The following is a 14923-nucleotide window of genomic DNA, read 5'->3' on the forward strand; positions in this document are numbered from 1 at the left end:
GCATGTGGGGGTTGGGGCTATGAAACAGGCAACTGCAAGATCTTCACTCAAAATTTCAGTTGTCTGATTTTAAGATAACTTGAAGTGGGGATGCATTTCGACAATGTGCTCCTGCATTTAAGGACATTACAGCCTGAAAGAAGCATTAGGAATAAATGTTAAAATCGTTGACCGTCAGCCTCGGTACCCTGGGCAAGAAAACAGTCTCACCCTCGTCCTAATTAACCAGGATCAAAGCCAAATAATGCCTATAGGAGAATTTCCTTTTCCAAAAGAGAGCACCTGCTCTGAATTCACTTTTTTGTATTTTTTTATAGTAATGAGGCATAAAGCTGATGCAGCACCTACAGAAGCATTGTAGTTGTATATGTGTCCAATGATCTTCATTGTCTTTGGTGAACTGACTAGTGCAGTTTGTTGCACCAGTCATCACCAATGACTGATTTATAATTTATCTATTTATTAATAATAGACTCTTGAATTATTCAAATACGTCCAGTCTTATTATGCAGGCCATGTTCAAGATTGTCTTCAGGTGTTATATATCGGGCTATAATGATGAACCCAGCCACCTTAATGGAAGAATGTAGCAGGCTTTTTCTATATATACCATTTACGTGAGATTTTAATGTAGGACATTGGTGACAGACTGTTCTAACTTTAGAAAATAAATTTTGTTATAATACAGACTTGCCGACACCACACACTACTAAGGTACTGGTTTTATGCCTCTGGAGGCATTGTGTTTTGGGTTGTCCATTCGTCCTGTTTGTCCCACTCTTGTGAACGCGATATCTCAGGAACGCCTTGAGGGAATTTCTTCACATTTGGCACAAACGTCCACTTGGACTCAAGGATGAATTTATTAGATTTTGGAGGTCAAAGGTCACTGTGACCTCACAAAACACGTTTTTGGCCATAACTCAAGATGCTAATTATGACTAATTATTTTACACAAATGTCTAATAGGATAAAATTATGTAGTGATAACATTTTATAACCCAAAGGTAAACTTCAATATGACATTATAATGTTCTGCAAAAAAATGCTTTTCAGGCCAATATTCAACGCCATAACTCAGGAACAGAAGGGGAGACATTTAATTGAATACTGAATTGGTGACACTAATCTTGAAACTGTGGTGATTCTATAGATGTCCTGTGCTGCCGGGTTGAAGATGTGTGTAAAGCATCCCATTTCGCCAAAAAAATACACATAATAACTTTTTATTAAATTCATTCAAGGTCTTCACCACATATACAGTATTATGACTCTGGACAGACATGGATGTAAACTGCAACTTGACTGGTTGGCGGAGGCATACAACCGCAAAGTGGTAATTCTAGTTTATAGTTCTGATTTTACTACCTTGTCTTTTAACTAAACTATGTGATGTTGTTGTTCATACAAATTTCCGGTGCAATATAAATCTTGGTCACAACTCTTTAATAACCATATTTAAGGGATCCATTAAAAAACATTTTTTTATTGTGTTTATGTTTAAAACAAGTGCAGGTGTGTATCATTTTTACAACAGGTGTAATTTTAATACAGTCAATGAATGTTTTTCACATTTGCAGTTTTATACACTTGGAAAGAAGTTTCATTTCCCTTAGTCAAAACTACAAAGGAAGTGATGCATTTTATGTTCGAGCAGGCAACAAATGTCTGTGTTCGAAACTGTATCTTTACATTGCGCCAACATTGTTGATGTTCTTTGTCAAACCACCTGAAATTTAAGCTGTAAACATTGATTTCTTGCCTGAACTCTGACCCCCATAATGCCGAGCCAATGGAAGACTGAGCCCTCATTGTGTGGTCAATAGCATTGATAACAACTTAGTGGCTAAAAGGGCTGAAAATGTGTTGGATAGTCAGTTCACTGATCTCAATTTAGCTGGGTTGAGGAAGAGAGATTATCTCATTTTGATTGTGTTTACAGGGAGATGATAGGGAAAAACACAAAAAGTTAAAAAGAATCATTGACTGTGGCTCCAGATACTGTGTGTGTATGAAAGTATATTTGCTAGGTAAAGACATTAAACATTACTGTAATTGTTACCACTTCAATCAGGAAGTAAGCACTATGAAAAGACAGCCTCTTTTTTTTCTATATATTTTTTATGCAAATTTTTTCTGCAATTTTCTTTTTCAGTTTACTGTTTTTTGTGAGCATATTTTTGTTCATTCCAATGTAAATATATCTGCAGTGCATATGTTGCACTGACTTGTTTGGTGAAAAATAATTCTTTCAACAGCATGTGTGTGTATCTGCTAATATTTCTGTGCATGTGAACAATCTGAAGAATTTTCTACAATTTGAACTATTTTAGTATTATGGCAAAGCATACTAAATATGAGAGTGCTTTTCATTATGCCCAACAGTGTGTAGTTGGTTAGACACAAATCTGGTAATATGAATGAAGTATGTGCCATTTGGTGCAAAAGTTTGATTTTGATAATGTTATATGTAGTTTTGGTTGCAGTGCTTCATTTTGCAGGATATATGAGGTATTTTGCAGTTTGGGTGTGTGGTTTTGTGAATTGTGTTAAGTATTTTGATAAAACCAGCCAATTTTCCAAAATTGTGTTTTAGCAATTGGAAAAAACTGTAAAAGTCTCTTATGAAATATATACATATATAATCTCTCCATCAATAGATTATTGATGGTGAATGGCTGGCTGTCTGTCTCACTTGTGTGAAATCATGAAGTGAGATGCTGGTGTGGTTTCCGTTCTATTCCATTCAGTCACACATTCAGCGGCACGTTTATTAGCTGTCAGTGACACACATATGTACACACAATATACAAACTCACACTGATAACGATGCTGATAACAGATGTGGCAACCGCAAATGAACCAGGGGAGATCCAAGCAAGCAGCTCTTGTTATGCATCTGTCTCTTTCTTCTGACTGTAGCCAGACATTGTTAGCTGTCTCTCCTACATCACTGCTGCTAAATCATGTTTGTGAAAACTGGCACGGTCTGCTGACTATTCACCATGTTTTGGGATGCACGCGATCTGTTCGAATGCAGGCAGTTTCTCTAAGCTTAGAAGTAATTTCCTCCAATGCATACAGTGAGAAAAAGGATAAAAGATAGGCTCCATTTACAGTATTAGGATTAGTGGTTTAGTCATTTTTCAAGCAACAATGCTGCAGTTGATGGTTGCAGGTTCTCAAATGTGAGAATTTGCTGCATTTCTAGGTTTTACATTAGTAAATTGCAGAGGTGGAAAGTAACTAAGTACATTACTCAAATACTGTACTTTAAGGTACTTTACCTCAGTATTTACATTTCTAGTACTTTATGCTAATTCTCCACTACATTTTAGGATGAAATATTGTACTTAACTCCACCACATTAATCTGACAAGTACTGTATAGTTATAAATTACTTTGCACATTAAGACTGTGCATAGAATCTTGATGATGTATGGAGAAATATAATGAATTGTTACAGATTACTGTAAACTATCCAACAGTATAAAATAGTTAAAACTGCCTCAACTCTAACCAGCTACAACATTGAAACGATGCTTGTTCATTAATGCATCAGTAATATCACAATATTATAATAGGCTATATAATAATAATAATAAAACACATAGTAGCATATTAATTACTTTTACTTTTGTGTGTGTGTGTGTGTGTGTGTGTGTGTGTGTGTGTGTGTGTGTGTGTGTGTGTGTGTGTGTCTCTGTGTGTGTGTGTGTGTGTGTGTGTGTGTGTGTGTGTGTGTGTGTATGTGTGTGTGTGTGTGTGTGTGTGTGTGTGTGTGTGTGTGTGTGTGTGTGTGTGTGTGTGTGTACTGTATGTGTGTCTGTCTGTCTGTGTGTTTTGCATCATAGCTGACGTGTGAACTGTGATGTTTACATTATTATACAATTCATTTTGAAGTGTCTGTTTAGTGTGTGAGTGTCCATCCAACTATTAACAAAAGGCTGGTCCCATGATTCATCGCTTCATTTGTTTCAGAGATGAGTGTTTCTGATGTTTGTCTCTGTTTGCTTATAGATATTGTGCCTGTAGTCTTTCTATTAATTTTAGGACTTTAAGAACTGAATGTATTAAATTCCATAAGTTATCCGTATCTAACCATGATTTACACACTGCATGTTAAGTCTTTAAATTTGGTTCTAGAGACAAAAGTTGCAGATACCATCATATGTATGTGTCTGTGATGCACATTTTAGAGAGCAAGGACTGAAAAGAGAATATAAGACAGCAGGGAGAGAGGCAGTTTTGGCATGTGAGAGGACGATAACGGACCTATCATAAAAATCAAGCTCTGACTTGTTGATTTCATCTTCTTCCTCTGAAAGCTTCCGCTCCTCTGTCACTGTGCATGTCACTGACAGTCCATCGCCTTACACATGGCTGTCTTACGTAATGCATCTGTCTTTCACTTGTTTCAAGCTTCTATACATTCATTTTATATAGTTATAGTTTGTACCGTATATGATGGCTGACTGATTTCTCCATTATCCACTCTCTGCCAGCCTGTCTGCCAGCCTGCCTTCTCTGAGTGGGTGCAATTAAATTGCCAAGCTTCATCATGCCATCAAGTGGCAGTAATGTTTTTTTGTTTTTTTTTGCTTGAAAAGTGAATTGAATTAAGATGAAGTAAGAGCTATGAGCCAGAGGCACAGTTGGACACACAAAAACAGGCACTCTATATGTATGTGTATGTATATGTGACCTTAGTCTGGATCGACTGCATTTCATTTCCAGGATAATTGTCAGAACATCCAGTGGTGCCAATGTGTGTTGCCATTGTCTAACTCTGTTCTCTTTGGGAAACAACAACATTCTTTGAGCTAGCAAGCTAGTTTTGAAGAACATTTGGATCGTGCAACAAGTCAGGCATGTGTGTGTGTGTGTGTGTGTGTGTGTGTGTGTGTGTGTGTGTGTGTGTGTGTGTGTGTGTGTGTGTGTGTGTGTGTGTGTGTTGCATTGCGTGGGGGTTCACTACTACCTTGGGAGATTTATTAAAAAGCAGCTTTGCCACCTGCTGCCCTAATGTCACTGGAACTTAGAGAGGCGAGCCCCGGGGAGCCCCATGAATATTTAACCATGGCATGAAAGAGGTGGGAAGTGACTTGTTGGATTATGGGAGCATCGTTGGACGAAGCTAATGAAAGAGAGCAAGGGGAGATGGATGTTGTTCAACAGAGTTGAGAATAAGGAGATGAGAAGGCTTTCAGGGTGGATGAAGTAAATATAGATTTCAGTAGTTTATACGGTCTGTGTATTCAATGTTTTTTGTGTGCCATCTGAGGTCAATATTTGATTTAGATTAGATAGTTATGCTCCTTGGAGCACAAATCTGGAAAGTTAGCCAGGTAAACAGTTTAGAGCACAACTCTACAAGGTACACACTACAAGGTGTTCTACCTGGATTGTATTTTATTGTGTGTACATATTAACCAATTGATTTGATGCTAGATGATTTTGCAATGTAAAGAAAATCTAGAAGCAATTTTTGCCAGACCCAAGTTTTTGTTTGGTTTAAGCCCTCTGCGGCAGCCCTCCTGCTCTACCAGTGCTGTGGTCTCATAGAAATCAACGAGGAAGCCTATGTGTTTGCAGTTGTCGTTGTGTGCTCTTTCAATTACTCTCTTTTTTCAACTTCACCAGGTCACCCAAGTGAAAAAGTCAATAACAAGAAGGTTCTGGCTGTTACACTATTATCCCGAATTAGTTGACTTCACTAGAAATTTGCGTGGAAACCCGTTGCCTTAAACTGTCAGGTTGTATTAACACGGAGCACTAAGTTGATGCAGTAGACAAATCAAGTTTTCATTAGTAGTCATTAAACAATATATTTTTTTCTGGAGTCATGTTGTCTAAAATAAGCATGTTAAGTTAAACATGCAAAGAAACATTACAAATATAAAACATTAGGCTACTTGTCACTGCTACAGAAAGAATTCGTTATTACAACAATTGTTTTCCTTTATGACAGTATCATATTAAGAACAATGTGTTCAATACATTTGCTCCAATTAAACAGAAAGACTATACATACACAGAACACATTGTGTTGTAATGTACTACATGGAAAGGTTTCACTAAGGAATCAGAGTTAATAGTTTCCAAACTGTGTTTAAACAACTGAACCCTTTATCACTGCCCAGACCCCTTCAGTCCCCCCATCGCTTCAGACAGAACAGTCTAAAAAAACCCGCCCCTCCCATACAGAAACTTAACATCTTTAGTTATCTCTGCTTAATATGATCTATGCACTGCATACTTAAGCTGATTATTACAAACAACTAATGTCATTTAGTAATGAATATGTTTTTTAACAAAACATGAAAGAATAAGTTGTGACCACTAAAGTTTAATTACTAAACTAAATCTGGGTTTACAGTGTACACGCAAAGCACAGTCAAAGTGTTTGGGTGAAGCAGACTTTGCTTTTTCACTGAGGCCTTCTTAGCCCTGTATAGCCTCCCAGAATTCCTGGAATTCAATCAACATTAAATTATAGTGGTATGATAATATAATGTAGCCTCTATTTTAAAATCCATTGAGGAACAGGAGCACTGTTTTAGTGTGCAAACATGTTTTAAACCAAATAATAAAAGTAACAATATGTAAATAAGTAAAAACATGACATTAATATGTATTTTATTAAATGTAATTGTATTAATTTATTTGGATAATTTCCCGGCTTTCCAACAAATTGAGCATACAGGCAGTTATCACCAGTTGAAATCATTGTTACCTCATGAGCTAAGGTCAGCAAATATAGCCCGACAATAAATGAATCCCATAGCATCTATAGGTTGCATTATAGGTTGCATTATGTGTGGGTCTTGTGTAATGTGATTTATTGTGCTGTCTCTGTCTCCAGGAGAATACCCAGTGCATCTTACGTAATTGAAAGTATTTGTAAAAGAGTGTCTTGTGGTTTGAAAGTGCTGATGAAGCTGTAACCAGGATGGAGGAATGGAGAGGAGAGGAGAGGAGAGGAGAGGAGAGAGGAGAGGAGAGGAGAGGAGAGGAGAGGAGAGGAGAGGAGAGGAGAGGAGAGGAGAGGAGAGGAGGAGATTTAGACAAACTACCAATATAGAAAAGGAAATGTCTGTAATCAGTCTTTTTAATTAGCTTGAAGTGTCTGCTCTATTTAAACTTTGTCATCACATTATAAAGTTTCCGATTCTCACATTGTGGCATAAGCTTCAAGAATGCAGGCTGTAAGCTACTGTGACAACTATTGCCCCCCAATACAGTATTTGAGAGGATATGTTGGCCTTATTCAATTTCCTTGCAGGGCACAAAGGAGGACTGCACACTGTTAGGCTCCAAATAAATATTTTTTTTCTCTTTTTCTCTTTTCAAGGCAACTTTTGGATCTACAAGATCTTTCTCTTACTCAATTAAAAATATATGTCAACTTGATGTTGAGACATGACTATACAGTAGAAGGCTAATTACATGCTACAACAGATAATGTGTAAGAAAAAGGAAGATGGAGAAGACGGGATACAGAGGATTAGTCATGCTTTTTAACTGGTGTGAAATAGGTTTGGGCAGTATGATAATGTATACTGTAAGATGACAGAAATTTGGATTTACAGGATCTTTGCAGCACTGGAGATATTTCTTGATTCATCAGGTATTTAATTCACTGGATTAGCAAAAAATAGATTCCCATCTTGATTTAAAAAAAATTAGTTTGAGCAAATGTACTATACCATGAAATGTATTAATATTGCGATATAAAATGACAAACTGTAATGCCCACCACTTAGTGTGAATGGGGCAATCTTGTATCATAATCATCATCAAAACCAGCTGATAAAATGAGAGCTTTTCTGTAGGCAGAGAGGTTGAAGGGGTTGAATATGTTTGATGTGTGCATCTGTCTGTTTCAGCATGACTTGGAATACTTATACTAAAACCCTGCCTTGCTCCCTGCCCTCAGTTCTTAACCTATTTCCCCCATTGCTTTGATTTCTGATGTGTGTGTTGAGGCCAGGCAGCCTAATGCACCATTGAGCTCTCAGAGCTAAAGAAAATACATTAAGGAACATTGCCATATAGTCTTTTTCTCATTATATTTATCAGTACAGTTCATCTGTCTCATAGACAACCTTTTTGTGGCCATCATACTCCTGTTCTTTGCCTCATGCTGCTTCCATTCATTTTTTATTGGCTCACACTTCACGGGCCCCTCTGAAAGCTCCTCATGCATTTGTAATTTATGATCCCTGGAGGATTAAATGGCTAACACCCAGTGTGTAGAGCAGTTTGTATTTGAAGATGGGCTCTGTTTGGAGGGTGTTTTCCGTTTGGCTCAGGAAATTAAATTGACCTGAAAGTGGTGCAAGCTTCTCAGCCATCATTCTGTAAATTGTAAGTAAATTGTAACTACACAGAGCTGAGCTTTGTCAGATGCCTGTAAGATGTTTAATCTTATGGAAGTTTTGAGAGTAAAGTGGAGACAATGAAGTGGGATTGGCAGTATGTAATCTACAATACCTTAATTCCTTATTTTACCACAGTAGTCATAATGTATAAGCTGCTCAAATACTTTTTTTTTATCATGCTCATCCCATCAGTGCTCATTAAATCTGTCTTATTATGCCCTGTTCTGGCTGATTTCAAGTAATTCCTCTTAGCAAATCCAACATAATTATCAGCACAATCAAGCCCAACTAACCACCCAAAATCCTCACTACCTCATGGTACTATCATGAGCCTCTTTTACTGGGTCACTAAATATTTATGAAGCCTCCAAGCACATTGAGGGATGTTTTTAGTGACAACAACAACAACAACAACAACAACAGGGAGGTAGTCTTTTGAGACTCTGATTCCTATTAGAGCACACTTACAAACTACAGCTCGACTTGCTCGTGAATATGTATGAGATTCCTCCTTTGCGACTCTCAGAGAGGTAAATCAACCGAACATGTCAACAAAGACCGTACATATCTATTTCTAAGTGCTCCGCTGGCAGATTAGCAGCATCTTGTTGGAGTTGAATATCTTCTGTTTCTCCTCGGAGATTGGGAAATTAGAAGGTCAGCAGCGGCTCTCTTATGGTGTGTGTGTGTGTGTGTGTGTGTGTGTGTGTGTGTGTGTGTGTGTGTATGCGCTGTGGCACCAGCTGATGTAATCCACATTGTCTATATGTGGGTCACTGAAGAACATCTTAACCTCCTATTTTCTACAGCAGTCACCAGCTCACGGAAAAATGGGAATGAATGTTCAGGACAGTCAAACGATTAGTTGATTAATTCATTAGTCCAGTGAGTGACAGAAAATTAAGGCAACTATTTGTTAATAGATTAATCGTTCCTAGCCTTTTTAAGTCCAGTTTAGCTAGTGGAAGGCAATGTCGGGCCACCTCTTGTTCAACTGTTTGATGGATTGTCATTAAATGTTTGTACAAACAAAATGTTGTACATTCCATGGTCCTCAGAGGATGAATCCAACAGACTTTAATGATCCCCCTGACTTTTTCCTCTAGCGCCACCACAAGGTTAACATTTTTGGTTTTTAGTGAAATATATCAAATATACTCGATGGACTGCAATGAAGTTTGGTATGGATAACCATAGTGCTCAGAGTATAAGGACAATTCATCTGTTTAACATCAAGCAGAATTGGCACAACATTTGCATGTTCAGGTTAAAATCTGTGGTTTTGAGTGAAATGCCAATTGCATGGATTGCTATTAGATTTGGTAGACATTCATGTTCTCCCTCAGGATGGCCATCACTTCATCTCACCATCACCTGATCCAAACTTGTATGTATCTAATACTTTGGTTTATGACCAAATATCAGCAAAGCTAATAGCATTCCTATCAGCCTCAGCTGTGCTGTTTAGGTCTAATAGCATGCTATCAAGCTAAACTTAGATGGAACAAGGCAAACATTATACATGTTAGCATTGTCAGTATAACTTTACAGAGCTGCTAGCATGGCTGTAGACTTTTAGTCTTTTTCATGCAAAACTGTCAATCATTCTCCTATGTCTGCCTGCTTTGCTGCTTTTCTTTCTATATAGTAATACTGCATAGTACCACATTAGGCTCATTACAATAGGCATTTTTCACTAGTTTCTGATATTCTATAAACAAAATGATTAATCAATCAAGAAAATAATCTGCAGACCAATTGATAATGAAAATAATAAATTAGTTGCAAACTGGGGAAGCTGTGGAAGTGTAGTGTTGGTCTCACAGTGTAGATTAATAAGATGTTCGAGTCCCTTCTTTTCATAGGCCAAGTGGGCAAATGGGCTACAGGGACAAGTCGGCCCAATATGTACTGTAATGTTTGGTAAATAGCAATTATGTTTAGAGTCAAATTATCTTCTTATGATTTGGAATGTCACCTGAGCCCAATGGGCATAAGGCACATTTTTTGCATGCGTTTAAGAGCAGCTCTACTTTACAGTTAGTCAAGTTATTTTTAACTTGAACCAACCCCTGGCATTATTTAGATTGAATTTGATGGCAGGTTGTTTAACCTTTGTGCATCTAGCTCTCCAGATAGTCACCCTCTGACCTGGGAAACTGCACGTCTATTTGGGAGAGCTTCACTCTGCTGTGTGGTGCAGCAGATCGAAGCCGAGAGCAGTGGAATGTCACCCTAAGAGACGGAAGGAGGCGAGGAGAGCAGAGGGGTTTAATCCTCTGAAGGAAAAAGGCCAGACGTCATCAAAAGGGGCCACAGTGAGGTGGAGACATGCAATATTGATGGAGAGAAGAGAGTGTGGCTGCTAGATGAGAGGAAGAGACAGTTCAGTCGGACCACAAACTGACACACTCATACCTGAGGTTGTCTCCTCTAGCACTGAAGAAGTTGTTGCTAGTTGGAAAACATGTTTAAATTTAGGCACTGTCACTTATGATTCCTTGCTTTCATTTCCAGAATAAAGTCCTGCACATTGATGGAGTCAAGGTGAAGCTCCAGGTAAGAACTTAAATGTATCCTGACAATCATCAAACCCCTGTTTCTACACAATGTCTATAAGAGTCGTCATCAAGAGAAAGGTGTAAACTAAATAAGAATCAGGTTCTAACCCCTGTGGCATTTTAGCCTCCTGTCAGATCCTGTTTCCAACTACACCTGCCTCCAAGATAATACCCATTTTAGCTTTAGCAGTGCCTGTTATTTACTTTAGCTAGCTAAGATGAAGTAAAGATCTGTCTGTGGTCTTGTTTTGTGCAGAAATCAATCATTTAGGACAAAAAGCCTGTAAAAGATAATTAGGGTTTATCCATCTCCATAAATACTTTCTATTAGGCTTTGCGTTTTTCCCTACTCCACACTTCATTCACTATTTCACTACACCTACTAACAACTCAGCATTATTGTATGTTTGATATTTCTCACAGAGCAAGTAATCATGTGAGTCATCCCTAATGATCTTAATTAGGAGTTGTTGGAGGCTGGTAGAGTTGGCCTTTGCTCTGTAATGTATTCATTTGAGGTTAATTGGCTCAACGTCCATTTGTAGAGCACCCTGTAGCCTACAGAGTTGTTTTTCCTCCAGTAATTGCCATTCTTCATTACCGCCACTTGGATCCTGGGGGGACGTTGCCTCGGGGGGGAATTAGGAGGCAGAACCAGCAACAAAGCTGATGCATCTCAGAAAGAGAAAGAAGAGGAAGTGACAGAAAAAATCCTGAAAAAAACAAAAAGCAACCATCAACCTGCACAGGTCTGCTCTAGGAAGAGAAGAAAATGTAATTGCCATTGGAGCCAAATTGTGATGAGACACAGTGTTGCCTGATAGGAAAAAGAGGGACTTAAGTAGCCTTATTCCACTGAGGTTGGACAATGGGACAAATGAAACGGACCACAGCTGACAGCTCGATATCATGACTCAGACTGACCTACAGATTAGGAATGGGAACCTTAAATCTGTATGAATCAGTATTTGTTATATTAACAATGGATCAAATTACCGTGTAATGTAAAAGGGGTTGTTCCCATTAGCTCTATGGAGTATTTTAGCCTTCACTCTTCACTTTCATCACTCAAGTTTTGCTAATTTTATCTCACTGCATTTTGTTAAATTGCTCTTCAAATGCCTAAATAACACTGCTCCCCCACCCCTTTGCAAAACAATAACAAGACAGCAAAGTGGTACCAGATCCATCACCCAAGCAGTGTTAAAAGGCAATTGTAGTATCCCTTTCTGTAGAACATCATGTGCCCAAACTGCCTTTTCAGTAAAAGGGGCAAAATTATGGAACTCTCTGCCAGACTACTTGAAATGTATCAAATTGTAGCTAAATCAGGAACAATTTTCTCTCATATTTAGTTTTTACACTGTGCTCTCTCTGTATACTTTCTTTCCTTTTTCATTTCATTCCATTTTATTTCATCTCTATCTTACTTTTACCAAAAGCCCTACTAGGGACAAGTGTTGTGAATTAGCTTCAGCTAAAATCACTATGATACATACATCAGATGACTGTTTAAGCTTATCTATGTTTTTTGTATCTGTCCCTATCTAAATAAACTTTAATAATAATCAACCTTGTTTCCAGCTGCCACTTTGATAAACCCCACTGTATGCTACCTGCCCAGCACTAAATGGCAGAAAAATATTGGACTTACATTAATCAGCTGGAAGTAAACATGACTCCTAATTAATGCTAATGTTGCATAGGTAACCATTTGCTAAGACACATATGGTGATATGGTCAATGTTGTCTTTACAGCTTGCTGCGCTGCACCTTAGTGGCCAAAAAAAAAATCAATTACAGTAATGCAGCTTGAAGTACAGATCCTTTTTAGTGCTGAATTCATACGACAATGGACTGCATATCTCATTTCCATATTCCAGTGTTATCCAGTATCACAGGAGTAAATTGAATGGTTTCAAAATGAGCTCCAGCGGGATGGCTGAGCAAACAGAGGACTTATTAAAAAGATAGAAACTTTGTTCTCTATTCAGTGATTATCTTCCTCTCTTAACCTCTACAGATATGGGATACAGCTGGACAGGAGCGGTTCCGCAGTGTCACTCATGCCTACTACCGTGACGCCCATGGTGAGACACACACACATACACACACCTGTATCCGGTTGTAGAGATTGTTGTACTACAGAGGATGTATTTCTGAGTTACAAAGCAATCTCTATTTGTTGTTCAGATACTTGACATGCAACCAGTGTTCTTATATGCAGATTATGGCCTCATTACAGTGCAGTTTTAGTGTTACATTTTGGCATACCACCTGATGCATGGAGGGTAGATTATATGTTGTGGCAGGTGGAGAGGAAGCTCTAATATGCATACATTTAAATACATTGGACACTCTTCCTGTGCACAATAAGGTATAATAAAATTTAGTTTTTGGTGAATTCTTGTTTAGACCTGCTGCATTGCCATTAAAATATAGTTTTTATACCAGTTATAATTCACAGCTGTGTTAGTTTGAAGGTGTAGATAAGATTGTTTTGATTGATTGTCCACTGGGCAGTATTATCAAGCGCTAAGGTTTTATAACTCTTCTCCTGGGATGGAAGGACAACCCATTCAGGATGCATGGGACTTTTTGATGAACTGTAATCAGTTATGGGAGAGTGTCAACGTCTACTTTTTATTCCTCACAATGTAATTATTATTAGCCATGCAAGTTCATTTAGAAAGCTCCTAATAGCAACACTCCATTGGTTCCTGGTAATAAGCTGGTAATCAAGGCAGGGCTGCTTTTAGTAAATTGCTTTAATCAAATCCACATAACCTGGTGTATGAGTCACAAACCTGAACCCTGAGCAATATAAAAATATTACCGTCTGATTAGTCATGTTGCATCTTTCTTCAACCATGCAGATTAAATTATGTTAGGAGAAAGACAAGTAAGTCACACATACAGTGTCTGTTATCAGCAGTTATGATATGTACAGTGGGCAGCCATGTTCTGGGAGTCATTATTTCAAACAATCAGTGGGTATTTTAATGTAAATCCAAGGACTATAAGCTATTATACAGAACCAGGTGCACGCCAGAGTCTAAATACAGTTTTCCCATGATGCTATTCCCAGATCACACACACTACGGCTACATAGCATAAACAGTAAGTGTTTCAGTGAATAACAGCTTAATATGAGATGAAACATGCCTGGAAGAACTCAAGGATTTTACCTTTACACACACCAGTAACATAAGTTTACGCAACTTAAGAAGGGACAGGTTATGTGTGCATGATTTAGTGAGTATAAGTGGTCTGTGTATTATCCTCATTATGCATGTCATGTGTTGGAGGTTAGCCTGCGTCATTATAGCAGAACTTATTTGTCTCTGTCTCCTGGAAAAAGAAGACCCCAGAGGATGTTTAGCAGGTTCCAGTTTCAGGCAAGACGCCCGGGAACTTGCCTTCCTCTGAAAACCAGATCACACATCTTTGGAGCATAGCCTCAGACAGCTCAGTGTCAGGATTTTCAATTACTTTTTCATCACTACCATGAAGCATATCTCAAGATAAGTTCAGGCGGTTGCACTACCTATACCACAAAACTGTGTTACATCAAGGATTTCCTCACACAGATGTGACCTTTTTAAATGCTGATCACCTTCTCAACTGTCTGTTCTAAGAGCTGGAGTGGGAAAATAATTAGAAATAGAACATCAAACTTTTGGTGGCGCTTGTAGGATTTATGAGAGCTTGACAGGCTCATGAAAATGAACATCTTTTGTGCCGATGGTAAAAAGAACTCCGCTCATCTCTTGAACACTAATGTCGATAACAAGCCTATAAATTCTGCTGACCGTGATTCACTGCAACTTTGTCTAACCTAAACAAACTCCTGTTTCAGCAACAGACTGTCAAGTAAGCTTTTGAAGTTTCTGAAGTGTTTTACGAAAGGCTCTGCTACTTTGGTTTTCCCAGCTTTCAGTATTTTTGTTCAAACACAAGCGCTCTGTCTCAGTCTCT

The 14923-nt window shown here is 38.2% G+C and overlaps 1 protein-coding gene across 2 annotated transcripts in view; it reads left to right on the forward strand.

Annotated features, from left to right (window-relative positions):
- Positions 1-14923, forward strand: part of LOC116059332 (ras-related protein Rab-26-like) — a 51217-nt gene that overhangs the window by 10684 nt on the left and 25610 nt on the right. For both annotated transcript variants that reach the window (XR_004896170.1, XM_035996575.1), the window contains exons 3-4: positions 10902-10943; positions 12969-13035. Coding sequence is in view for 1 of the 2 variants with exons in the window: in XM_035996575.1 (XP_035852468.1) it covers positions 10902-10943; positions 12969-13035 (109 nt within the window). In the remaining variant the exon portion in view is untranslated. The remainder of the gene's footprint in view (positions 1-10901; positions 10944-12968; positions 13036-14923) is intronic.

This window comes from Sander lucioperca, chromosome 21 (genome assembly GCF_008315115.2).
Source record: "Sander lucioperca isolate FBNREF2018 chromosome 21, SLUC_FBN_1.2, whole genome shotgun sequence".
In the NCBI taxonomy this organism is placed as follows: domain Eukaryota; kingdom Metazoa; phylum Chordata; class Actinopteri; order Perciformes; family Percidae; genus Sander; species Sander lucioperca.